Source organism: Rhea pennata, chromosome 1, assembly GCF_028389875.1.
Source record: "Rhea pennata isolate bPtePen1 chromosome 1, bPtePen1.pri, whole genome shotgun sequence".
In the NCBI taxonomy this organism is placed as follows: Eukaryota; Metazoa; Chordata; class Aves; order Rheiformes; family Rheidae; genus Rhea; species Rhea pennata.
The window spans coordinates 2,994,064-3,020,331 of record NC_084663.1 but is presented as its reverse complement, the minus strand read 5'-3'; the positions used below and the strand labels follow the sequence as shown (position 1 = coordinate 3,020,331).

At 40.9% G+C, this 26,268-nt stretch overlaps 1 protein-coding gene across 2 annotated transcripts in view; it reads right to left on the bottom strand.

The window, feature by feature from the left end:
* The window catches only part of CHCHD3 (coiled-coil-helix-coiled-coil-helix domain containing 3), a 150,577-nt gene that overhangs the window by 15,400 nt on the left and 108,909 nt on the right, over positions 1–26,268 (bottom strand). For both annotated transcript variants that reach the window (XM_062580340.1, XM_062580348.1), the window contains exon 6: positions 13,291–13,361. In XM_062580340.1, coding sequence (XP_062436324.1) covers positions 13,291–13,361 — 71 coding nt within the window. The remainder of the gene's footprint in view (positions 1–13,290; positions 13,362–26,268) is intronic.

Below are 26,268 nucleotides of genomic sequence, written 5' to 3'. Positions count from 1 at the left end.
TAGGTAGAATGAAAATGGACTAATCCTAACACAAGAGTCAAATTTGCTCATTCTGGATTGAGCAAAACCCTACGCTTGCGTGCATACATGCTCAGCATATAAACACGCGTATTCTGAGCACCATAATGTACATTCAGCTCACAAACTATTTTCAGAGTTTGCGTGTGACAGCACTTGAGCTCATTACTCCTCCCCAAAAATTATTTAATGAAGACTGGCAAATCTCCCCGTGCTCAGCTGTTCAGGAACAACGAAGTTGAAGAAGATGGTGACAAGCAACACCAGGTGGGGCCATTTCTTAGTATTACTTAGTATTTCTTAGTTTTTTTTTTTTTTTTTTTTTTTTTTTTTTTTTTATTAGGCAGTTTTAGGCACCATATCTTCCAGAAGGAGCTCTGGCAAGCAGCTAGGGAATTAATACTCTCTTTAGATCTGGCTAGAGCTCATAGCGAGGCAGACCTGCTCTTGGGGAACTTCAACTGATACTTTGGCTGACAATCCTGAGAGAAGAACTAGCCAAGGCCAACGGTTTGCAACTACTGCTGCAGGACTGCATGGGTACATTAATAATGTTAAGTAGCATTAAAAACACAATATAGTATCACTAACTTTTTACAGAGAGAGGGAAAAAATAAAAACCTCACCAACATTTTTCAACAGGTTGAAACCTGCTTCTGCATGAAAGAGGCAAAATAACACAAGAGAAGGCTTTCCAACATGATCAGTACGCCAAAGCAAGTGCATTATTCCTGCCCTGAGGTTAAATTTTCACAATAATGTTACATCGCTCAACTGGTGTAAAGCATGCGTGTGCATACACGTGCGCTGAAGAATTCAGAGGGACCAATGCAAGGACCAAAAATCCGCACGAGCGGCATAAACCAAATTCACGACAGCATGCCACGTCGTAAATTTTTTATTGGCACTTTATTTCCAAGGAGCTATATAACTCACTTCAGGCTTTGCAAACTCAGTAACACGGTCAGCCCCAAACTCACGGTAATAAAATCTTCATGGCAACATACGCTACTATTAAAAACAGCTCTCTCTTTATATACGTACTATAAAACGCATTCTGAAAAGGAGACGTGTTTTTTGTTTGAATCAAAGGTCAGCTACAGCACTCAACGCAAAGCGCCACAAGACACTAACTTGTAGCACATTATTATCCACATATGACTTCCTAGAGCAATACAGGTTTAACCCTTTTTTTTTTTTTTTTTTTTTACTTTCCCCTCCAATGGTGAGATGCCTCAAAGCCTGTTACAGACCACAAAAATAAGAGATATTGTGGACTCGAAGTAGCGGACAAGAAAAATAATCAATCGTTAAAGATGTCAAGCATCGCTGCTCCTGTGGGCGATGATTACTTGAGCAAACTGCAGGTTGAGTTCTTAAAAAGTTAAAGAATAGTAAAATAAATGGTAATTTTTCATTTGGGCATGAAGTTATTCAACAAAAACGCTTGGATTCACTCTGATAAGCTACAAAGGCTACATGCACTTCCTAAGGTCTCGTGCCGGGCCGAGGCAAGCCAGTCCTTCATGAAATGCAATCATCTGGGCTGCAATAACACTAACATCTTAGCAAACATACACATACAGGAATAATCACCCTGAACGTGTTACTAATAAGTGGGCAGTGGACCTTGCTATAATATATCTTAGCTTTAACGTGCCGGTACAAAAAGCTGCAGAAGCATAAAAACAAAACATAATGCCCTCCACTTCTCTTTTACCACGTTAGGAGGGAAAACGCACGGCTCATCATGAACAAACCATGAGCTGAACATAGAGGGAGGAGGTGTAAAGTACAGCGCTCGTGTCTTATTTCATGTATTTTCACTGCCTGCCAGTGGATGTGTCGGCATCGATGTTGAGACACTGGGTAATTTGGTGACACTTTGGTCTGATCCACTAAAACCGTTCTGACGTTGTGCATTTCACATCCTGATCACATAGGATTTTTATGTGGCTCTTTTTTGCCGAAGCCTCAGAAAAGCTTGCTAGCGGAACGCTTTTCAGCTCGAGCATCTCAAATTTGACAGGCTTTCGATCAACCGCTGAAATTTTTTCCCGTTAGGTCATGCCCCTTGAAATCAACTGGTGTTCACTGTAGTTTCACTGCTAATTACTGCTAAGCAAAGATCAGCTTGCTCCTCTCTTCAAAGCAGCATCTCATTACGAAAGATGCTACTAAGCTAAAAGCAGTAAAATAATATTTCTTGGCATCTGCAGATGGAAGCTGGCACTCTGTGCCATTAGCCTGGGGATTTGCTTTTAACAGGATCTAAATATAATAGAGAGCCTAAATATAACCCAGACAGGAGGACAATAACAATTTGAAGGCAAAATATCTCAACGATGGTAATTGCAACAGCAGCAGTGATTTTTTTCTCTGAACATCTTTGCCTCTTCCTTCTCGTACCGCTTTGAGAACACGCGGGTAGGTAAAACCTAAATGACCTCTTTCACTGCAGGGATTCAGCCAGCACCAGCAAAAAAGAGGTCGCCTTTGGGTGCCGCCTACGGGAACGGCAGGATTTTATCAGGCTCATCGCACTTAGGGGGAAAGGTGGGATCCACCTTAAACCAAACACGGCAGCGAGCGAGAGCGTCCCACCAACGGCACTGAGAGCTCAGAGAGACACTAACGAAGATAATTACAGTTAGTTTATTGTTTGGTCTACTTACAGCCCTATTTTATCATGCTACTGGCAGCCGAGCGAGTTTATGCGATGGCTTTTTCACGCGGCAACCTTTTCATAAATCAAAGTAAAAGCAATACTAGGCAGTTCCTCCTGCAGCCTGTTTGACAATAAAAGTTAACAGTGAACCCTGGCTGTCATCAATCTTCATAAACATGTCCATGATACGGCAAGCCTGCTCCGCATTACACCGAGCCCGTCCCTAATGCATGCGGAGGAGCAACCCAGTGGCTTAATGGACCCCCTAAATGGCTCGAAACTGAGAACTACGTTACACGGTGAAGAAAGTTTTAAAGAAATAACTGGTTTTCCTCATTTCATTAAATATACAGTAAAAAAAAATTACACTTCCCCATGGGTCTCTCTCTCCCAGCCTGAAAAACTTATATTGCACTACAATATGAATTTTAATACATATAATAGAAAACTCAGGGAAATGCATATTATATTTAAGGAATTACAGTATTAAGAGTAAGTTATTAGTATTTCAGCAGCTCCTTTCAGAAGAGATCTATGACCAAGGGTGATTATATCCAAGTACAGAACTCAAAGTTTGACAGAATTACATAACTTACTTTCAGTAGTGCACGCATGTAATTAAGCAGAATAAGGGGTAAATTCTGACCTGTACTAAGACAAATTTGCACATCGTCTGAAAACACTTCATTTTACAATGCTTATCTAAAACAAGGGGGCGATGGCGGAGTTTGACAAATCTGTACTGCACAGATCCAAAAGGCACCAACAGTTTTATCTGCCTAAACATGATGCTAAAGCACGTAGGGAGTACCTTAAAGACTACCCCTCTCCTATACAATCCCGTATTATGCAACCGGAGAATGGGAGTAACAAGTCTTCAGCTTTAAAGGGAAGAACTTGGGATAAAACTTTTAACAGATTGCCTTTACAATTAGCCAATTCTCTTAAAGAGCTACTAAAACCTAATTTACAGTCTATTCAGAAGAACACCTGGAGCACCTCTACCTAAAGGACATTGGAAGACAGCCAAAATACTTGGTGAAGAAGAGCTGGTGAACTGGATTCATTTGGCCCTGAACTTACCTACAACGAGCTTATTTTTAAATTGCATATTGACTAAGACCACGTTGCCTGCAGCTTTCTGTCGGGAGACTTGTAACAATTATTTTGCCAAAGTACAGCATCTAAATAGAGGAAAGAAAAAATATATATATCTATTGGATAGAAGGGACTGCATATCAACAACCCACGAAAGAGCAAGATTTCCCCAGCAGTAAAGCGGTATAGACAGAGAGGAACTCCATTAGGTACAGATCTATAAAACCCGCCTCGCAAAACCTTTCGATCCTGATCTTCTCGTGCTTCCAGTGACGCGTGCTGCACAGGACTCTATTTGGATTTTATAGGGCAGGCAGATGAATAGAGAAATAGAGGACAGTGTGGGAGAGTGCATTTTTATGATTTTTTTTAAAAAACATTGACAGGTTTTCCAATTTCCATCAAAGATCCTCCACCGAGGCGCACGGCTCTCGAACTGACAAAACACACTAAAGTTTAACTGTTCCATAAACAGTAATGGGGAAAAATTTCTCCTACTGAACAGTTTTGTCTCTTTGTATGTTCATTTAGTGCTAGAAGCTGGAATTATATGTTCCCAAATGTGTGCCATCAAACATAAGTAACAGGCCATCACTATAAAAGACAAAATGTTTCAAAATCCCAAAGTAAAAATAAAAAAAATATTCAGGAAGTGCCCTCTTCAAAAACAGCACCAGAGGAGAAATGGCTTTCTTGAAAATGAAGCTTATGTTTAAGAAAATATGGAAATGTGCTCAACAGATGCTGTAAAAACATTCAAAAAGTGGTTATGATATTTCACGACCAACATATGGCTTTTCTCCTACAGAGAACCAATGCTTTAAAGACGTGGCGCTAACCACTGAGGGAAGCAAAAAGGATGTTCAGACAATAATTTAGCATTTTGTATGAGGCGAATAGATAGTAGCAGGGAAAAAAAGGCAGAGTATCAGCAAAAAAAATATGCCGTAAAGAATGTACATTAAGCATCACAACAGTGTCTCGAGGAAATAAATGCTGATTTTTCTGCAAGGGGGATGGACTGGCTTGTTGGACCTGAGTGCTTCTTGCTAACACGGCATTAGATGTGGAGCCCTGTTAGCCTCGGGGTTTTGCATTCAAAGGCTCAAGGCTTTGGTCTGCTCGGACGAAGCCGGCGTAACGCTGCCTGCGAAGCAGCTACAGAACGACGAACCGACGGGTACGGTGGCATTTAAGACGATGGCCACTGTTACTGCTTGCTGGAAAATTCAAGATAATAAGAACGAGAAATTTTTTGAAGACTCATCTCCTGGGAATTAATTTTAAAATGTTAATATTCACAAAAGGCCACTACCGCCTAAAATTAAGTTATGCGAATGCCAAGGTTCCTCTGATCAAAGGAGAATGATGTTTAAAGTACATAAGTTTAGAAGAGGAAAAAAGTAGCAATGCTTACGGGAGCAGAAATTATGTTATGCTGCTCCTTTGTTCAAAGTTAAATAAAAATATACGTTCCAGTCAGCTCCTAGGGAATACAATTGTTTAAAAAAAGGTTATATTCAGAGCAAGAAACCAGACACTATACATTATATACAGTATATATACAGTAACCTTTTTTGAATCTTGCTAAATTAAACCTCTTTGTCTCTCCCAGCAGTAAGTTCCTGTGCTGGCAAAGAGAGCCAAAATGTCATCACTTGATGTTAGTTAAGGGGGGGGGTGAGTTCAGGGCTCGGTCTAACTGCTTACCTGTAGATGAAATCCAAACTAATCGGGTCTCTAATAAATTGTACATATAGCAGTAGAAAGAACAGCCTATAAAGTCTGCGGGAAAGCAGCAGTCATCGACCCCCTTAATTCTAGTCTCGGACGGGCACACATCGCTCCTCTGATCCAAGCCCGGCACCGAGACACGCAGGAGGAAACCGCGAGGGCCAGCACGGGGCGAACCGAATCCGCTTTCAGCACTAGCAGCATTTGCGCTATTCCGACATTTTGGAAACGAGGATTTTATTTTAAAATACGTTAATTAAACAGCAGCAGGACTCCGCGTCCACGCGTGCGCTGGAAGACGCAGCGACGCGTGCCGAACGCTCGAGGCCTCCCTGAGAGGCTGAGCTGAAGCCTCGATGGTTAACTCATGTCCACATCCGCACGGTATTCCCAACGCTTTGAAACTCAGCTTAATCGGGAATGGCCTAAGCAAACAGAAAGATAAAATATGCTATTGGAAGATAAACTGCAATTAAAAGCGCAGCTGTACTCAGGGAAGCAGCTACTAAAACGTATCTGTTCTCTGCATGCCTACCGTCTTCTCAAAAAAAATTATATGCATATACATATACATATTTTTAATTCCGTTTAGCCTTTTACTATGTCTGCCAGCTGCTAGCAACACTTCACAATTTCCAGGCCCTGCTAATAGTTCTTACTACAGCTTTTCTTTTACTTTTCTAAAAGAAAAGTATAACTGAACTAGTATCATTTGAACTAGAAGCCAACAAGACATCTTAACTTTTTTCACCCCCCCCCCCCAACAAACCTTAGTTTCTGGGTATGCCAGTACTTTGCTGTAAAGTGTATATAGTTTGATATTATTTCCCAGAATGTTTAAGGTGTGCTTTGGCTTTACAGCTGTGACTTCACTTAGGTGGATCCTAAGCAGAATGACTGAAGTCCGATCCTTCTATGCTTTTTCCACGCTTCCCATACGACCGGAGGGAGGAAAATAAAATAAATAACTACAAATAAAATAAAATAAAATAAAATAAAATAAAATAAGGATGCACTGGCTAATTACAAGTAGCAGCAAATAAGCTGTAACGGATGTATTAGGAATGCAAATCAGTGACGGCTCGTTGCAGAAGTCGGGGGGCCTTAGCCGAACAGACGGCACAAGCTGCTCCGCAGCTTGGAGTGTTGTGTTCGAACACGTGGAGGTAACTGGCAATTCATTCGTCACCCCGCAAGCCAGAAGCTGCTGTATGCATGCTCCTTACACAACCCCATACCGCTCACTCTGCAAAACGTGCTCCCTTGCAGGGAGACCGGCTTGCTGCGCTGCAAGCGGGGGCCGCGAGATTTGCGGGCTTTGACTCTACAGATGGCTGAGGCTCGAGGAAAATAAATAAATAAATAAATAGACAAAATCCTTAAAAGAAAAAAAAAAAAAAGGCATTCGTAAGTCTCAGCAACACAAGATTGCAAAACACAGAACAAATTAAAAGAAGAGACTGTGCGTTTTACCCTTCCTCGGTTTAATACCGTAATTGGGAAATCACTTACTTGTGTTCATACAAAATCCCAACAAAGGCTGCTTAACGTATTAAAACAAGAGGTTTAGCCCTCGAAAGGGAGCGGGGAGCCAGATGCATCGCCGCAGCGCATCGCGTGCCAGCCGCACCAGCAGCCGTCGCCTCGCGCCGGCTACAAGTGGCTCCCGAAACCGCAGCCAGCAGCAAGAACTGCCCTTAATGAGCGCATCCATCAATTTGCAGGGGACGCGGCTGATTACCAGCACGCACGCACACAAAAAATAAAATAAAATAAAATAAGGAACGTGCCAATTTAACTGCCGGCCGCTGATGCATGAAGGAAGAGTTTCACATGCTAGCTTTCATAGGGCAGCCTACAAAATTACTTAACCTGTCCATGCAAGCAAGTAACACAAAAACTGGGGTGTGCTAAAACACGCGCTTCCACTCTGACACACGCACGGAGCAAGAGACACTGGCCAGACACACTGGGAGGGGACAAAAATAAATAAATAAATTAGATAAATAGGCACATTTGCCCACATCTGCCATAAAGGTTACCCTAATATAGCGACCTGCTGGAAAATCTTTTGTTACTAATTCGTAGGAGATAAAAAGTTCCTCGTCGCGACAGTGTTTTAATAAAATTAATCTTAACAGTGCTTTCTACATCCCACACTGCAAAGTATCTAACTATGTGAAAGGCCGGCGATAGCCTGAGGGCAGCTTTAATTAATGTATCCAGGATTTCTAAAAAAAGAAAGAAGAAGGGGGGAAGGATTACAACAAACATGGAAAGAACCGGCTTGGCTCTCTCAATTACTGCATTATCTAAATTTTGAATAACGGATAAATAAGCTACTGTAACTCTCAAAAACACATCCAACACTTTAGAACTGTCTCCTGACCAAGTAGATGCTCACGTTTAACGTTCACATTACAAGTGAACCAAGTATCCCAATGGAAACGCACGTTCCCATGCAAGCGGACTCACAATTTGGGCGTAACGGGAAAACGCATGGATAATATTCTGGAATGGCCAGCTCCAGCTTCATTCAGAATAAATCTGCAGCCAGCTAAAGAGTGCACAATTAATATTTCATGTAGCTCTGTTGAGTACCTTCCTAATGGACTACATTGATCAAAGGAAGAAAGTTAAATATCTACGTTGCTGCAGGGAAAACTAAAGTTGTCATTTATGAAGTGGTCATTGTTTCAAAGGTAAACGCACTGAATAAAGTGTGTTTTTTTTTTTTTTTTTTTTTAATTTCGACGTTCTGAACCTCTATGTATGTTCACAGGTTGGAGAGAAAGCGAAATAGGTTGAGGGTATCTACTGCCCACCAGCTGAAGTCCCTCTATCCAAGCTGCTGAAGCAAAAGGCAACTCTATTCAAAAAAGCAGAAACATGTAACCCCTGCTTCTTCACTCCAAATCAAAGGTGTGTACAGACAAAAAGGCTTTCACCAGCTGAGGGAACAAGGTGTTTGTCCAGGAAGCAAAAACCACACACGCAAAGAAGCAGGAGAAAGCCAAGCACGTTGCTTGAACGTGCTCTGCTACGGAAGCCCTGGGACACGTCCACTGAAAAAGAAAGCAAAGGAACCTAATCTGTTGCTACTTCTTTGCACTCAAAAGGCACAAGATTTTGTAAAATCAACATAAATAATAGCGATGGGAAAGATTTCTAGTCTCTTCAACACTTTCTCCTCCTGGAAGCAGCTTTCCACCTTCCAACTACCGTTTCAAGCTTACACAGGGCGACAGGACCACATGCACATTGCAAAATACCATTCACGCTCAGCTTATTAAGAGTAATGCCGCCAGACAGGAGACAACGGTGCAGGTTAAACGGATCTAAGCAACCCTCGCTCCTATGCCACCCTCTCCGCAGTGTCGGCACAACCCCTATTTAATTCACAACCTGCACTTTCAACTTTAGCTTTTAAAATTAATACTGATTAAGGTAACAGTAAGAACAACTAGCAAATCGAAAGCTTTCTAGGCATATGATCTGCACAAGCAAAAATACCAGCACAGACTATCTACCTAGGTATCTAATGTGGATTTTTATATTACAGTAGTATGCAAGTATCATATTAGAGAGCAAAGAAGCATCCCTGGTAGGTTAACAAACGTGCCCAGCATCACATGGGTAACAAGAGTTCTCTGCTTTCAGGCCAGTGGTGTCATTAAAAAGCTCATTTCCTCCCTGCAATGCATTTTTTCCAGTGTCCACAAAACAGGCATCTCTGCTTTCCGAGACAACTCTGCCTGAAGATCCAAGTCTCCCTGCTATTCATTAACGTCCCTTCATTATGAACTCTTCCTCTGCTACGCTTTCCAGTTGAAATAAAATATTAGTTAAAATACAACTTAAGGACATACTCTTAATTTTTCCGAGTATTTACAGACGGTCATAAAATATGGCTAAACTGTGCTTTAAACTTTTTTCTCAGCAACATTAATAAACCAAACTTCATGACACAGATATCACCAATGAAAGGAATGCGTGAGATCAGTGTTTTGGTATATACTGTGATTTACCGTATCCTGAATCCAAATGATTCACTCAGTTTTGAGGTTGTAATGGGCTCTCGCTTGGGTACTGCAGAGTCCTCACCTCCATCAGTGATCAAACTATCAAAGCAATGGAAATTATCTAGGATCATGTGAGCTGTATTGATTCGGTTTGTAAAAATGTTTTTAATTCTCAGACGTGTGAAGACCGTACCTGCGTGAAGCAGCCGGAACAAACCTCAAACCTTGCTATGTTTAATGAAACTAACAGCTATGATTTCTCCGAGACATTACTCCTAACGGCGAGGTTCAGGATCGTAAGTCTCACGGTAAGAGACTGAAGCCATCAAAATCTGCAATTCAAAATGAACCACCAAGCTTCCAGACCTCATCATGCAAAAACCTGCTGTGATTGTAACTGTTTGCCTTGGATAATTTCATCCAGGAGTCTAGATGGTAGCATCCGCCAACACATTAGCAAAGGGGCAAAGACTACAGTGCTGTGAAGCACAAGATCCAGAATTTGGCTTCTTTGAAGACATGGGAGTTTAGAAGCGTTGAAGTGACGCACTGAGGTAGAGGGAAAAACCAACTTACCCTCGGCTTTGCACAACCACCACCTGCAGAGTATGAATCAAAACGAATAGCTGATTCCCAAAGAGGACCTGGATATCGTAACTTCTCAGCCCCGTGCCATCTGGCAGCTGGGGAATAGGGTTTTGCCAAAAAAAAAAAAAAAAAAAAAAAGACAGCAGCAATAAGCAACTCCACGTTGTTTAACAGAGATCACTGAACAGGAGAGGAATGGCTCAGTATTTTCGAGAAGTGCTAGTGAACAGCTATAAAGTCTGTCATCTGCTGAAAGGAATCGGAAAAAAAAAAAACATGGCAGTTCAAGTAAAAACATTTATTTTGAGCAGAATTTGTCTTATCTACTGCTCTATTCCTAATGAATAATCAAGACGTTACTTGGCTCCAAGCATCATGGGGGAATAAGATGTCACTACTGCGATCGCCAAATTTCCCCCACCAGCTCTTCAAATTAAAGGGGCAAAAAAAAGCCCAAATCTCTGCTCAAAGCCCAGCTCTTCCTGTAATATTGAATTCTTTTCTTCTTGTGTAGCTTCTCATTATAACAGAGACATCTTCATAATATAATAATTCTGCTCATAATGTAACTGTGGGTAACATAACTCCTACATTAGAAAAGGCAGCATGCTCTAGTAATGTTGTTTTAATGCAATTTGTGTACTGCAGGAACTGACTGAACCTGGTCATTTAGAATTTGATCAATGTGAATTAGTGTCCTAAAGAGATGAACCATCTGATAATTTAGAGTTTGATCAATGTGAATCAGGACCTCATGGAGATAAAACATTTATCATGAACATTTGGAATAGCAGTTTAATTCATGCAGCACCAAAGAAGGTAGCAAGCAGGCATCAATAAGGATGGCAGAAAAAATAGAGAAGACTTGGCAGTTCTGTGGTACAAGTCTACATGGGGTATTTTGGGTTTTCCCTTTTAATGGGACGAATTAGCCCTAAAGACTGGTGAGGCCACAGCTTATGTAATTTCAAGGACTAAATGGAGGAAGGAAAGGAAAATCCAGGAAATACCTAAGTCATTATCCACTCCTCCTCACTCTTGAAACGGATTTTAGCTTAAAACGTTGCAGAAGTGCAAGTTCTCTGAACAAAACTTAGTAAAATACTAGACATGTTTAAAATTAATCGAGACTGTTTCCTACCAATACCACAAATAGATCTATTAATCTTTCACTTAGAACTTGAAATCACACCGACATGCAGCACATTAGTTTATGCATTAACAAAATTATAAATTTAGCAGCTCAACTTTATTTAATTCTTTTACAGCCAATTAAACAACCTCTTTAAACACCATTGCTTGAAACTCTGTCCTCACTCCTCACATGCAATTAAACTGAACATGAGAAGTGCCTGGTGACACCAAAAGAGCATGATCTTTAGGTTTCACTAAATCATTCATAATTTATCCATCAAGCCACATATAAAAGGCAGCGATAAAACAACATCTGCTAAGTTTAAACTCTCAATAAAAAAAGACATACCATTTAAAAGGATTTTACACAAGGAAAAACGTAAAATGATGCAGTAGTATTGATATTTCATGCACTCTTTTCTACTTTAAAGAGTTATCAAACCTACCCTAATTTATGTGCATATTTTTCAGGTACCATTTTCTTATCATACTGTTTTCCTTTTAAAGTAACGGACCAAAACTGGATCCACTAATCAAATCTCTCCAAATAATTTTGGGGAAAATGTAGCTTGACAAAGAAGCACAGTAATTTCAGTAATGGCACTACAGTGAAGGCAAGTCAAATAGATGATTTCTATGTATACTTTTAGTCTCTAGAAAATTAAGAAAAAGGTCATTCTCTGATTCCTTCTCCAAATCCCTCTTTATTAAATTCTCTTTTGGTTTATGCAGACTGAAATGTCCTCCAAAATGTGATTCTCAAAATTCTTAGCTATTTCATGATACAACTTACTGGCCCCTGCTATCTCTACCAGCTCTGTGCAAAAAGAAACCCAAAAGCATTAGATTTATTTTAGAAACTGCTTATATGTTAGAGGAAAAAGAACAGGCTTCCCACCTCTGGCCACAATAAGCACCTAAGCTTCTTCAAACCACAATAAAAGCTTGTTTTGAAGTAACAGAAGTCAGATTAGGCAAGAATTAGATTTCAAAACCTCAAAACACCCAAATGCAACAAAGGAAGGAGAAATACAGCCTTGGTGGGAATCTTAGCGGACCGGAAAAAAGAAAAAATTACTGTGAGTGACAAAATAGCAGGCTTCTTGTCCGTAATGGGAGGCCATCGAAATCACACTTAAACCAGACTGAGAGTCAATGATCATTCTGTTCCTCTTGTTGCAGGGACAAAAGACCTCAGTCCTCAATAATACAAACTTTGCATCATTAACCAGTACCAAGATTTTATATAAATACCAATGAGCAGCTAACAACTTACAATATTAAAAGACAAAATGATTCTACCTTACAGTTAAGAACTTCACAGTTTTATATCATTGTCAACAACTCAAGAAGGCCTTTTAACTTCCTGCCTATCAAAAAGCCAAAGGAAAAACCTTTCATAAGCCTAAGAATGGCCACAGAATAATTCATTTTATACAGCATTTTTTGGTTACTGGTGAGACTAAAAGGTTGTATAAAGTTCTTTTTAGGTTCTTACTAAAATGATAAATGGAACCTCCTGCCTAATGGATGAACTGGCAGAAAGGGAAGAGTCCAAGGCTAAGGGTCAGAGTCACTTTGATCCATCAATTACTATATCTTCATTTAACCATCCTCAGGAATAATAAAAAATTATTTAATTTGACCTTCTCCGCTCTGGGCAAAGTTAAGTTGCTAATTTAAATCCTTTCGTATCATGGATGAATACTATTGTAATGCAAAGCTGTAACGACATTTTTGCTCTTCTCTTAGTGAAACTATTCTAAAAATATATTCCTTAAGCATATTTCATGCATCTTATCAAATAGAAATTAATTAGTATATTACTAATTGTACATCCAATTTATATGCAGCTTATGGTTACTATGTATTGGCTTCCAAATTCTTCCAAATCCTCTCATTTCAATAACTAGCATTTTTTCCAGCACAGACTGATACGGTGGCAGAAAGGCGAATTATTATGCATTTTAATGCTGCTAAGAATTTGTCTACTTCCCAGCCTCAAAAATAATGATAGAAAAGACTTACTTGAACCGAGCTGACACTTCATCGGCAGCTTTCTGGTATTGCTCTGTGGTAACTTTGTAGAATTGCGCACTCTGGAAAGTTGAAAAAAATCAAAAAATTAATAATATAGATTTTATATGATATCTATTACATACATGCTAATACTTATCAAGTAACATCAATCCGAGTATTTTATAAATTTAAGATGTTCCTCCAAAACTGACCAAATTCTGCAAACAAAGTTTCATAGGCATTTTTGATAAGTGCGTTCTCCTTTTTCAGAATGATTATGCAAAAGACATGGCTCTTAGAGAGACAGGTTAGAATCAACTATTTAGTATTAGGCTGTATTAGGACATTTGAAGTTTCTCAATTGTGTGGGAAAAAAAATCAAAATACTGAGTCTTTACTTGTTTGCATGTGCATGGTTTGTGTTGCTTACACATATACCCCCATAGAGCCTGCAGATGATATTCATATCAAACTTCAATGCTGCACAAGAAATTAGCTAAGGTTTGACTTTCTCTTCTGCTCTTTGCCTTGGCAACGCATCCCGTACGGAGCCATTTTAATACGCCAAGTTTCCAGGTTGCTTCAATCAGTTGCTAATTTTAGTTTTTAAAATAAGTCAGCTCCCAAACATATTCCTATCTCCCCTAAACCAGGGAAAGCCTTTCACTTAGTATCTCCAAGCCATTAATTTCCAAAATGCAGGCCAGACAAGACTGCATCATCAAGCAGTAAAACTTCTCGATACTTAAAAAAGTCACAGCTTCTCAGTGGGACATACAATATTCTAAGACAAATGACTATAATGCCCTGACACTTTATGTCTAGTTAATATATGTTTGGTATTTTTAAAGAGGTTTTTATAGCCCTAACACAGTTGGACTTAACATATAACAACTAAGGCACCTGGCTTCACAGCTGGAGGAATAAAAAAGTTAAAGCAGTTCAAAAGTTTTCAAAAAACAATTTTTCTCTGACACTTGGGGCACATAGACAACATAATACTATAGAGATGTATGAAGGTTTTTTTGGCACGAGCTAGAACTCTCTCTTAGTTTTGCAACTCGAGTCATCTGGCATCCCAAGAAATCATGTTAACACAGTAACAAAAATCTCACTATTACACATCCCACACTCGCATAGAAAAAATTTAAAGACTGTGTTAATAATCTACTTATTAGTACTATGGTTTAAGGTTATCTATGTCATGATTATGATTCTGCATCTTCAAAATATTTAACATACTTGGATGGCCCAATGCAGTCCACTGAAACTGTCATTCTATGTTTATTTTGGGTAAAGTAAGCACAGTTGCCTTTTATTTTTTCTCAAGGCACTGATGTATGAAAAGGAAATCTACTTAAAACACAATTGCTAAAATATTAGCCTGTAATTGGAAAGACTACTCTTATAAAAGCCAAAGATGACAGTCTCCTTGATCAGTGGGTGAAGAGCTACCTCCTGAACCACATTTATCTGTGGCAAATTACGTTATGAGGAATCCAGCTAAGATAGCCCTCTAAGGCAAAAACACTCGATGAAAACTTCAAAAGAGGCAGCTTTAACTAGAAAAGTAAAAACATTTTTCCTTCTCATTTGAGGAGCTCATCTTCCAAAGTCTGTTCTTGTGAACCATGAACCTGAAACATACAGCTATCGCTGGAAAGAACAGCAATGGAGAACAGGAGCAAAATTGCATTTCAAGTCTAATATTTTACCACAAATTAAAACAAATTGCGTAACACGTACTGCAGTCAAAGGGCACGTACAGATCACAAAGAACACGGTGGTCTACTGAACCCTTGCTTCTGAGATTGAGACCTAATAATTCATTCGCACTGGAACCGAGGTTTCCAGGCATGTGACTTGAGGTCATTTATTTTTTTCATAAATCACTGCTGGCCACTAAGAAAATGAAAATGAAATCCTCCTCACACCAGTGACCTCTTTGCATTTAGCTGCCCAGTGACAGTCACATCCAGCTTTCTTGGACATAGATGAAATCAATAGGCATGCGATTAGACAGCAGCCTGACTATGGGGCGAGTGTGGACAGGTCACCATTTGAGATGATGAATAGCTCTCTATCATACCACAGTCCCCTATGATGCTAACATTTACAATAATCTTATTTGGGCTGCGATTTATCTTTCTTTTACCTGATCAATAAAGATGAACACAACAGTTGTAAGGATCGATTGCAATTTTTTATCATTTTCAAGCACGAAGGAGCATTTTTGACACAAAGACAATATACCAAGTATACCTGTTCTACTTTTTAATTGCAATTCAAGTGATCAGCTGAGCTTCTATATATGCCAAGAGGTTTTAATGCTATAGTAGACTCAAGCTATCACAAAAGTGTTGTCATCTTTAGCTAAAGTGCACTGTGTTTCTTGGATCAGACTGTCCTTTGACATTCGTTCAGATTCTCTTTCATGTAAATACATATACACAGAGAGAGCTGTATGCGTACATATCTATAATCTAAAGGCAAAACAGATTTTGAGAAGTCCTCACTCATCCTCAGGACAAAGTGGCAACAGTCATTTCCCTAAATACAGAAAAAAATGTGCTATGAAGTAGCACCAATTGGAATTACTGCACTGAACTTTAAAAAACAATTAATACCTTTATAAATAATTGGGGAGCAAGTTCTCTACTGTTAATGTAAATGATTTCCTCACTCGACAACTCACATGCAACTTTTGTATACCTAGTTTGTATATTTATGTAGCATTCAACTCAAAGTGGAAGAAAAAAGTCATGATTCAACTCTCAGATTTGCAGAGGTCCACATTTTTTCTAAGAGTTTATCAAGGCTATCCCACCCAGTGGCAGCAGACTATCAGAGAGTAGCTCTGGATCAGGCGCTCAGCCAGCAAACCTTGTAGATCTTTATGTAGATCTTAATTAACAGAATTAATGCTTAATTTCAGCAGATATTGCAAATGCAGCCATTTTGTCCCCAAAGTGGAGAGAGGGAAGGAGACCAAAATTCAGTACTACCTACCATTTTGCATTAAGCACCATAGACACATGCGTGCAGACCTCAACTGTATTTATTATTTTCAAAAAAAAACCCCACCAAATCCCCAGGATTCTTTAATCTAAGTGTGCCACTAAAAAGGTAGAGAATTCTATTTTAAGACCTGGAGTTCTTACATAACATGGGGTATGTTGCTTAATCTTAATACCAAAATCAAGTGGCAAATTTGGCTGACGGTAATTAAACTACAGCTGTTTAAAAATGGAAGTATCTAGTCTAAACTAATGGCCAAGATTTCCTCCCTAAGCACAGATGTTTCTAGACAGAAGTTATCCTACTCGTCTTACAGAATAATTAATTCTGTTCCAAAGAGTCCATTATTGCTGACCTAAAGGGAGGGCCGAGATAAGCAGCTCAGAAGAGATGTTCAACTTCCAGGCTGCTAAAGTTGGAGGAAATTAAATCACATGCGTACATGCTCTTCATTTGCTGTTTGCTCGACTGAAGGAGCGCTGCCCACCACTAAAAAAAAAAAAAAAAAAAACAGAAGTACTTTATCAGACTAAAAAAGATCCATCCAGCCTAGAACTCTGACAGGGATTAACTGCACACGTCTAGGAGAAGACATCAGTCTTTCAGCAGCTTGTGACTCATCCTGGATCAAAAACATTATCTTCTTGGCCTCTCAGCCACTAAGGAACATATGGAAGCATCCAACATTCAGAACTTTTCACTCGTGCTGCTGGTTATAACTTGCTTAAAATTGGTCTTAAACTCTCTGCTCCATGCACAGGTAGAGCATGCAGGGAGCATACAGCAGCCTGGGTTGCTACCTCCTCGGCCTGGCCTCTGCTGGATCCAGCCAGGTCTACTGAACAAGAACGGACCTGCACTGAGGCATGAAGTATGTTCAGGATTTCCACCTTCAGGCAGGACAGGCATTCACACTGAGCCAGCCTCTCGGGCGAAACCAGAGCTTTTATGCTATATACAGAGGTTGAGCCCCAAACTGCGCTATGACTGACAGCATGGACAAACCCAGCCACCTATGACTTCAAGGGCTGAACATAACTACAAGTGATAAATGTGAGTACTTTTCCAGACGTACAAAATGCTAGAAATAGTTATGGATTCCAAGACTTCATATCATGCCTTACCTATCTCTTACAAAGCACAAAATATATTTGTGATAATTTCAGCTTTCATCACTAACAAGTTTAAGTGGTTGTTTTCAGGCTTTGCTAGGGCTTGGGCAACAGCACTGTGCAAATAAACACACTTGAGGAAATGCAGTATTTTGTGCTCCTTAAACAACTGGATCAGTACGACAGAAGACTCTTGCAAAAGCTGAGTCAGAAGCAGGGGACCACTGTTTAAACACACGTGAATTGTTATTGTTATAGAAATATGAATTGTCCTACTAACCTTGAGTAGGACAAGAACAGATGCATCTTCCCAGGCATGGCAAACAAACAGGACCTGGAAAGCATCCAAACTCTGCCAGATTTTAGCTTCCTGATACAAAAATCTTCACTTTTAGTTCCAAAATTACCTAATAAACCTTTAGATATTTTTTAAAAACTGTAAGCTTGTGTTAGGTAGTATGCCTATGCAGTAAGCCGTTCAGAGGTGTTCTGTTCTCAGTAGAAAATCCTGCAAACATTTACACAAATAATTTCACACATGACTGTAATCCAATTGACCTGAATCATAGAATCATAGAAACACAGAAACAGTGAGGTTGGAAAGGACCTCTGGAGATCAGCTAGTCCAACACCCCTGCTCAGCAGGGTCACCTAGAGCATGTTACACAGCGTTGCATCCAGGTAGGCCTTGAAGATCTCCAGAGAAGGACACTCCACAACCTCTCTGGGCAACCTGCTCCAGTGCTCCATCACTCTCACAGGGAAGAAATTCCCCCTCACGGTCAGCCAGAACTTCTTGTGCTTCAGTTTTTGCCTGTTGGTTCTTGTCCTGTCACATGGGACAACTGAAAAGAGTCTGTCCCCATCCCCTTGACACCCTCCCTTCAGGTACTTATACACATTGATGAGATCCCACCTCAGTCTTCTCTTCCCCAGGCTAAACAGGCCCAGCTCTCGCAGCCATTCCTCATAGGGCAGGTGCTCCAGCCCTCTGATCATCTTTGTAGCCCTACGCTGGACTCTCTCCACTGCCTCCATGTCTCTCCTGTCCTGGGAAACCCAGAACTGGACACAGGACTCGAGATGAGGCCTCCCCAGGGCTGAGCAGAGGGGCAGGATCACCTCCCTCCACCTGCTGGAAACACTCTTCCTCATGCACCTCGGCCACAAGGGCACATTGCTGGCTCATGGTCAATCTGTCATCCACCAGCACTCCCAGGTCCTTCTCTGCAGAGCTGCTCTCCAGTAGGTCAGCCCCCAGCTTGTCCTGGTGCCTAGGGTTATTTCTCCCTAGGTGCAGGACCCTGCACTTGCCCTTGTTGAACCTCAGGAGGTTCCTCTCTGCCCAGCTCTCCAGCCTGGCCAGGTCCCTCTGAATGGCAGCACAGCCCTCTGGGGTGTCAGCCACTCCTCCCAGCTTGGGATCCTCAGCAAACTTGCTGAGGAGGCACTCGGTCCCTTCATCCATGTCGTTGATGAAAAGGTTGAACAGGATGGGACCCAGTACTGAGCCCTGGGTGACGCCACTAGCCACAGGCCTCCAACTGGACTGCATGCCACCGATGACGACCCTCTGAGCTCTGCCTTTCAGCCAGTTCTCAATCCACCACAATGTCCACTCGTCTAACCCACGCTTCCTGAGCTTCTCTAGGAGGATGCCATGGGAGTCAGTGTCCAAAGCCTTGCTGAACTCAAGGTACACAACGTCCACTGTTCTCCCCTCACCTACCAGCCAGTCATGCCATTAGTGAAGGCTCTCAGATTGGTTAAGCAGGATTTGCCCTTGGTGAATCCATGCTGGCTACTCCTGATCACCCTCTTATCCTCCACATGTCTGAAGATGACATCCAGAATGAGCTGTTCCATCACCTTTCCAGGGATGGAGGTGAGGCTGACGGGCCTATAGTTTCCTTGGGTCCCCCTTTCTTGCCCTTTTTGAAGAGTGACATTGGCTTTCTTCCAGTCCTCAGGCACCTCTCCAGTTCTCCATGACTTTTCAAAGGCAATAGAGAGCAGCTTGGCAACAACATCCGCCAGCTCCCTCAGTACCCGTGGGTGCATCCCATCTGGGCCCATGGATTTGTGGATGTCTAGCCTGACCAGAAGGTCTCTAATCCTTTCCTCCTCAACCAAAGGAAAGTCTTCCCTTCTCCAGACTTTCTCCCTCACGTCCAGGCTCCAGGATTCATGAGGGCTGCCCTTAGCAGTGAAGACTGAAGCACAGAAGGCATTCAGTAATTCTGCCTTCTCTGTATCCCTTGTCACCAGGGCCCCCGCCCCATTCAGTAGTGGGACCATATTTCCCTAGTCCTCCTCTTGCTGCTGATGTATTTGAAGAAGCCCTTCCTGTTGTCCTTGACATCCCTTGCCAGACTCAGTTCCAACTGGGCCTTAGCCTTCCTCGCAGCATCTCTACGTACTCTGACTGCATTCCTATCATTCTCCCAAGTAGCCCTTCCCCTCTTCCACAGTCTGTGTACTTTCTTCTTCTGTCCAAATTTGGCCAGGAGCTCCTTGCTCACCCGTGCAGGTGTCCTGCCCTCTTTTGCTGCACTTCTTACTCATAGGGATGCACCACTCTTGAGCTTGAAGGAAGTGATGTTTGAATAGTAGCCAGCTCTCCTGGACCCGCTTCCTTCTAGCTCCTTAACCCATGAGATTCCCCCATTAGGTCCCTGAAGAGCCCAAAGTCTGCTCTCCTGAAGTCCAGGGTTGCAATCCTGCTTGTTGCCTTAGTTCTTTCCTGCCGGATCCTGAACTCCACCATCTCCTGGTCACTGCAGCCAAGGCTGCCCCCAACCTTCACATCTCCAACCAGTCCCTCTCTGTTGGTAAGGACAAGATCCAGCAGGACAACCTTCCTCATAGGCTCCTCCACCATTTGTGACAAGAAGTTATCATCAGTGCATTGCAGGAGCCTCCTGGACTGCTGGTGCCTTTCTGTGTAGTCCTTCCAGTAGATGTCAGGCTGGTTGAAGTCCCCCATGAGAACCAGCGCCTGTGATCGTGAGGCTACCTCCAGCTGTCTATAGAAGGCCTCATCAACTTTCTCCTTCTGGTCAGGTGAAATGAGACCACTACATATAAAGTTACGTAAAAGTGTTTATGGCTCAAAGACTAAGCAGATAACATATAGGCTGCAAACTAAATCAAAATGAGTGACAAGTGGTGTTTGCTACACCTTTTTTTTAAGTACCTTTTTTTTAGTACTTTTTTTTGAAAGGAAAGATCAGAATTTGTTATTCTTACGGAAGAAGAGCTTTCTTAAGAGCTGCCTTCACAGAAGAGAACAGAAAGAAGTGCAGGCTGGCATTGTGGAAGAGAAGCTAAAGAAAAAAGGACTTGGATTTTAACTTCAAATCCATCCAGTTTGCCTTGATAAATGGAGTAGTATCAAATATAAATAACAGTTTAAATCAGCAGAGGAAAACATGATCTAATCATTGGAAAAAAACCCATCATATCAGCCTCCAAAATAATTGCCTGAATAAAAGAAGGAGCAGATACTCCTCAAAGAACATATTGTGGAAGGAGAATTATTATTTTTGCTAGATAGCTATGATTTTAAAGGTCTGCATTAGAAAATAAATTCTACTGAATCTTACAAGGTCAGCTGTTTTGTCTGCATGTGGAACCTCAAAGTAGAAGTGCACTCCTGAAAATCTTCAGATTTGCAGCCAGATAAAGTTCTCAAAGATCTGGTGTCATCCAAGCTGATAAAAGGTTATCAAAAGAAGCAGGAGGACTTGAGAGCCCTCATTTAATTTTGCCAAAGAAACATCACCTACATGCACTATTTCATTACAAACCAGCTGAAACCATTTTTACTGCACAGACATACTATGACTTATTTTTGCCATTGAAATTTTTTCTTTTAAGCACCTTGGCTCTTAAAGCCCTGATTCAATACGAACATAAGGCTCAGGCAATCTATTTTAAGTTTTTTTTTTTTTAATTTAATAGTTAACAGTTTATTTGACACAAAAAAAGGACGCGTGACTTCCACACAAAAGAGGTAAAATCTGGCCTTTATACAAGATAGTGCTGTGGAAGACAAAAATGGGCACAGCTTGACTTCGGAGCAGCCCAGCGCCTGCTCCACCTCCTAAAGGAACGAGGAGCCTGGGCTGTTGGGCACCTTTGCGATTCAGGGTAGAAATTATAATATAAAGACTTCTTTTTCCTTGTCATCCTCCCCCATGGAAAGACTGAAAGCAACGGCAGGCAAAGATTATCATGCTCACTGAATGGCAAATTGGAAAGGGTTTTTTGCCTTTTTTTCTTTTAATCTATTTTTGCTGAAGTTAAGCTTACTTTTATCCCTGAGCTGAACTTCTGGCCATTTCAGCTCAGATTCTTCTAAGAACTCATTTATACATAGTATGAAATATTTTGCTTGCATGCAGCCCAAGACCTATACTGGAAGGGATCTCTCTTAAGCCTGTAGAGTTGTTTCACCGACTTGAATCTATCCTCAAGACTGTTTCAGTCTCTGTTTTCTTGCTGCAAAACAGGGATGACAAGCCAGGCCAGACGATACCTCGGTCTGAAGAGACCCGTTATGGCAGTAGTGCAGAGGAAACCCAGGGAGAGTGGTGTTTCAGGTTGTATGGAGGACCTGTATAAGGTGCATGGTCAGGAGATCATGCCCCACTGTTATGCAAATTGCTTCTAATGTCAAAGATACTGAGTGGACTAGAAGGAAAAAGGCAAGATAAACTGCTACAAAAAATATCCTTAACACACTCAAATCATGCTTGATCTATGAGGCTTAAAATAAAAAGAGGGAGAAGGGGTACTGACAAAGAAAGAATAAGTTTGCTTACCGTAGGGCTAAACAGCGTGCATACATCTAAGTTCCAAACTATATTAAATTACTGCTTTTTAAATATATGACCACTATTATGGTATCTTTATTCGAATTAAAAGCCTCTATTCGTCTCTGAATTGATTTCAATAAGCCATGGAATACCAAGCATATAACATCATACAGATTCCCAAGCAATACTGCATCTTCATTCTACCTCAAATGCTATTAAAATGACACATGAAGGCAGTAATTTCTTCTGAAGTGTCTTCAGATCAGGCCCTTGCTAGAATTTTTAGACAAGTTGTTTTTATACAAGTTATGATTTCTCTCATTTGGTCTGTGCTATTTAGCTAACTGCTGCACTTTTTTTTTCTGCTCCAAGGAAATGAGAATATCCAATGTCCTGCTTCTAATATCTACATATAGCTTACGATTTCTGCTTCTTGTTGGGGTTTGCACATACATCTGTTTCTGTGAACTATATTTTGAATGAGGGGACTGATTGCTTTTGGTATTCTATTTTGCCTTCATCATAAGACAAGAAGCCACTGGATGGGCCAGAAAGCTCTCCATACCTGTCACACGGCTAAAAATAATGAGGCATTCAACTTTTATGAAAATCCATTCAAATGGAACATCTTGAGATGAAAGAACAGCTGTTGCTCAGAGCAGAGAGAGTTTTTGAAGTCTGAACTCCTGCATAGACATTGCTTGCAGAGCGTCAGATCTTCCAGAGAAGTATCTAATAGATGGTGGGAGACTTTGACAACATGATAGGGATGCTCAGCACAAAGGTCTTCATAGGTATTCACAGAGACAAAAGACACAGAAAGAAGAGGGGATGTGCTGTCATAGCAGAGGAAAACTTTTTAACTGCAAAACTAGTAGGGGAAAAGTAGCTGCAAAGGAGGAGAGAAAACAAACTGAAAGAGCAGCTCTGTGATTCAGAAAAGCCAAGTTAAGGATATGGACCAAGTGTAGTAAGTAACTGTGGATGGCAAGGAATTTAAAGCTAACAGCCATTTTCAGGTGTTTGGTGCAGCTTACCTACACTGGCTGCAATTCAAATGCAATTCCCTCCCCTCCATCTTTTACCCTTAATCCTTTCCAAAGTCACGGTCATCTTCCCCATATGTCCTGCAAGGAATGGGCTATGAACCAGAGTGCCCTCAAGATGGAAAAGATGTCCAAACCATTAGATACTGCAGGGAGGACTCCAGACATCTATGCCAGCAAAAATGTTACCTACAGAAGATGAAAAGGCCATCAGGTACCCAAAACAGAGCTGAAGTTGCCAGAGAAAGAGACAGTAGTACAACCTACTCAAACAAAGAAGAAAAACATACTGAAGCTTGGCAAATGTTCTTCCAGAAGACAATTCACTTTACTATACAATTCATTTAGTTTCATGACATATGCATTTGTCAAAGAATATACATTCAATGTGCAGCAAGGGGGCAAACTACTAAACTCAGTTATCAGCAGAAAATGGGGAAAATAGCTCATTCGTTGACCTTTTCTTTTGAGTTTCTAATCCTGTTTTTCAGGCACCACAAATACCTTTAACTGCAACTGTTAAAGTCTAAAATTTCTCGCAAGATATGCTTCACTTCACTTCTCTGCCCGAGTAGAACATTGATCTCTAATTTGTTAACAGTCGGAGCTGCCAAAGAAAATGAAAACCTTTGAAAAGGACAAATCTATTCAAAATTCTTACAACTATTCACCCAAGCATCTAATCTGCATGTAATTGTAATATAGTCTTTAATACAAATCTTCTCAATCTTAGAGATGCACATGTGACCAGCATAACTATATTTACATCTCCTGCTGATAAGGTGCTCAACCTAAATCATTCCTATTTACAACTTTTCTTCTCTGTCTCACCCTTTCCAAAACTACATGTTAGAGAAAATGTAGTTTATAAAGAACTTCTTTTTTTTTCCTCAATGTCGTAAGCAGACATTTTCCCCCCGCTCTAAAAAAAAGACATATTAATATTTCCCAAGAAATGCAAGTTCAGATGTCCCTTATCTCGGTGTCACTGAATACGGGCTGTGGCACTAGGAATTGCTGGTTCCCTTTATTAAATGAACTGTCAAATGGTCACTTTTGTATAGCAAAAACCACACCTTAGGAAACGATGTCAACCACAGGGAAACCAGTATCAGTGTGGAGCTTCAACAGGAGTCCATGGGTTACAAGGAGACCCTGATCTTTCATTTCAATGTATAAGGCACGAATCTTTTTTTTTTTTTTTCCCACTAGTCAGATAGAGTTATTTCAAATACTATAAGTGCTATAAGGCACTGCAATCCAGCTCTGCAGCTAGTTTACCTCATCAGTATGGCTACACACAGCATCCCACATCTAGAGCAATGCAAAGTCAACTTTACATCTATTACAGTCATGGACAGTTGCAGCTCATCCCCTACATGTGCAATTCTTACAAAATCTGGTAGTGTTAGGAAAGCAAGAGAAGAGATCTTGAGCCTGTCCATGAACCTGTTGGTGCAAACTAGCAGCAGAGACAGCTCTGAGCTCCAAGCAGCTCTTCTACAACACCAGCAGCCATGCTGTTTTGCACTTCCCAGGCTGACAGAACAATATTTTAAGGTCATGTTAACCTCTGTAATCAAAGGAATGGTCTGAGAAAAATCACCTTAAATATTGCTTGTTTCAAACTCATACTGGTCAGCTGGCAGACAGTTATCTCATTAAAGTAGTTAAATGAATATGATCAAATTGTTGCTGTGAAACACGGGTGAAAAGCTGGCTGGCTCATCAGACCCAAAGGGCAATGCTTAACGCTTCAGCATGTGCTTGGAGGCCAGCTGGACGCAGAGATCCTCAGCAGTCTCTACTGAAACCTTCCCTGTTTAATACCTTTACCAACGACCCGGAGGAGGAGATGAAGTGCCAGCTCATCAAGTTTGCACAAACTGGGGGCATGTGTCCTATGAGGAGAGGCCCAGGGAACAAGGCTTGGGTAAGCCTGGGATAGAGGAGGATTTGAGGAACCTAACAGCAGCCTTTAGACAGCTAGGAGGTTACCAACAAGACGAAGTCAGGCTCTTTATTGAGGTGCATGGTAGGGGAAAAAAAGAGACAACAGTTGTAAATTGAAACAAAGAAGGTTCCTAATGGATATAAGGAAAACATTTTCCACCTAAGGGTAATTAAGAATTTCAACTGGCACCCAGAGAGGTTGTAGAATCTCCAGCATTAGAGATTTTCAAAACCCAACTCAAGAAAGCCCTAAAAAACCCGGTCTGATGTCAGCGTGTCTGCTTGAAGCACGACATCGGAGCTCCCAAGGCCTCTTCTGATCCAAACAACTTTATGATTCTGTGAACATATATATGTGTATATATATGTATGTATGTACACATACATATATATGTTCATGTATATGTGTATATACATATGTGTATGTGTTCATGTATATATGTACATATGTATGTGTACATATATACATACATATATACACACACATGTCCTTACAGCCAGTGTTATGCCTGGTATCAGAAGGAAAGCCTGTTACTGACTGCTAGCTATGCAATCTGCACTGCAGCTTCATGTGAAATTCATCTTGTGGCAGAAACCCAACAGAAAGAATCAGGGATTGTCTACATCTTCTTTCAAATAAAGGATAAGTAGGCAAGTTTAGTCTAATTTATTAGATCTACCACTATCACTGCTCAGCTAGATTGCTTGCCTAAGGGCATAATGAGTGCAAGATTACCATTTTCTGAAAAGCACAAAGCTGCCACAAATAACACTCACACGCCAATCATCAAGAGATCAGGAATAAAGTTCTTAAAAGCAATTCTAAAATATTCCGTCTCTCACAACCCAAGAGCCTTAGCAACAATGTCATCTCAGATGCTTACTCCTGTCTCTATAACACAGCTATAAGAAGTTCTATCTTTGTTTTTATGAACTGATACCAGGTTGTGCTAGCTTTCTTGAGCAACTGTCTCGGCACTGCTGACATGACACTGCACCAAGACACAAGGACAGTTTTGACCAATACTACTAAAACCT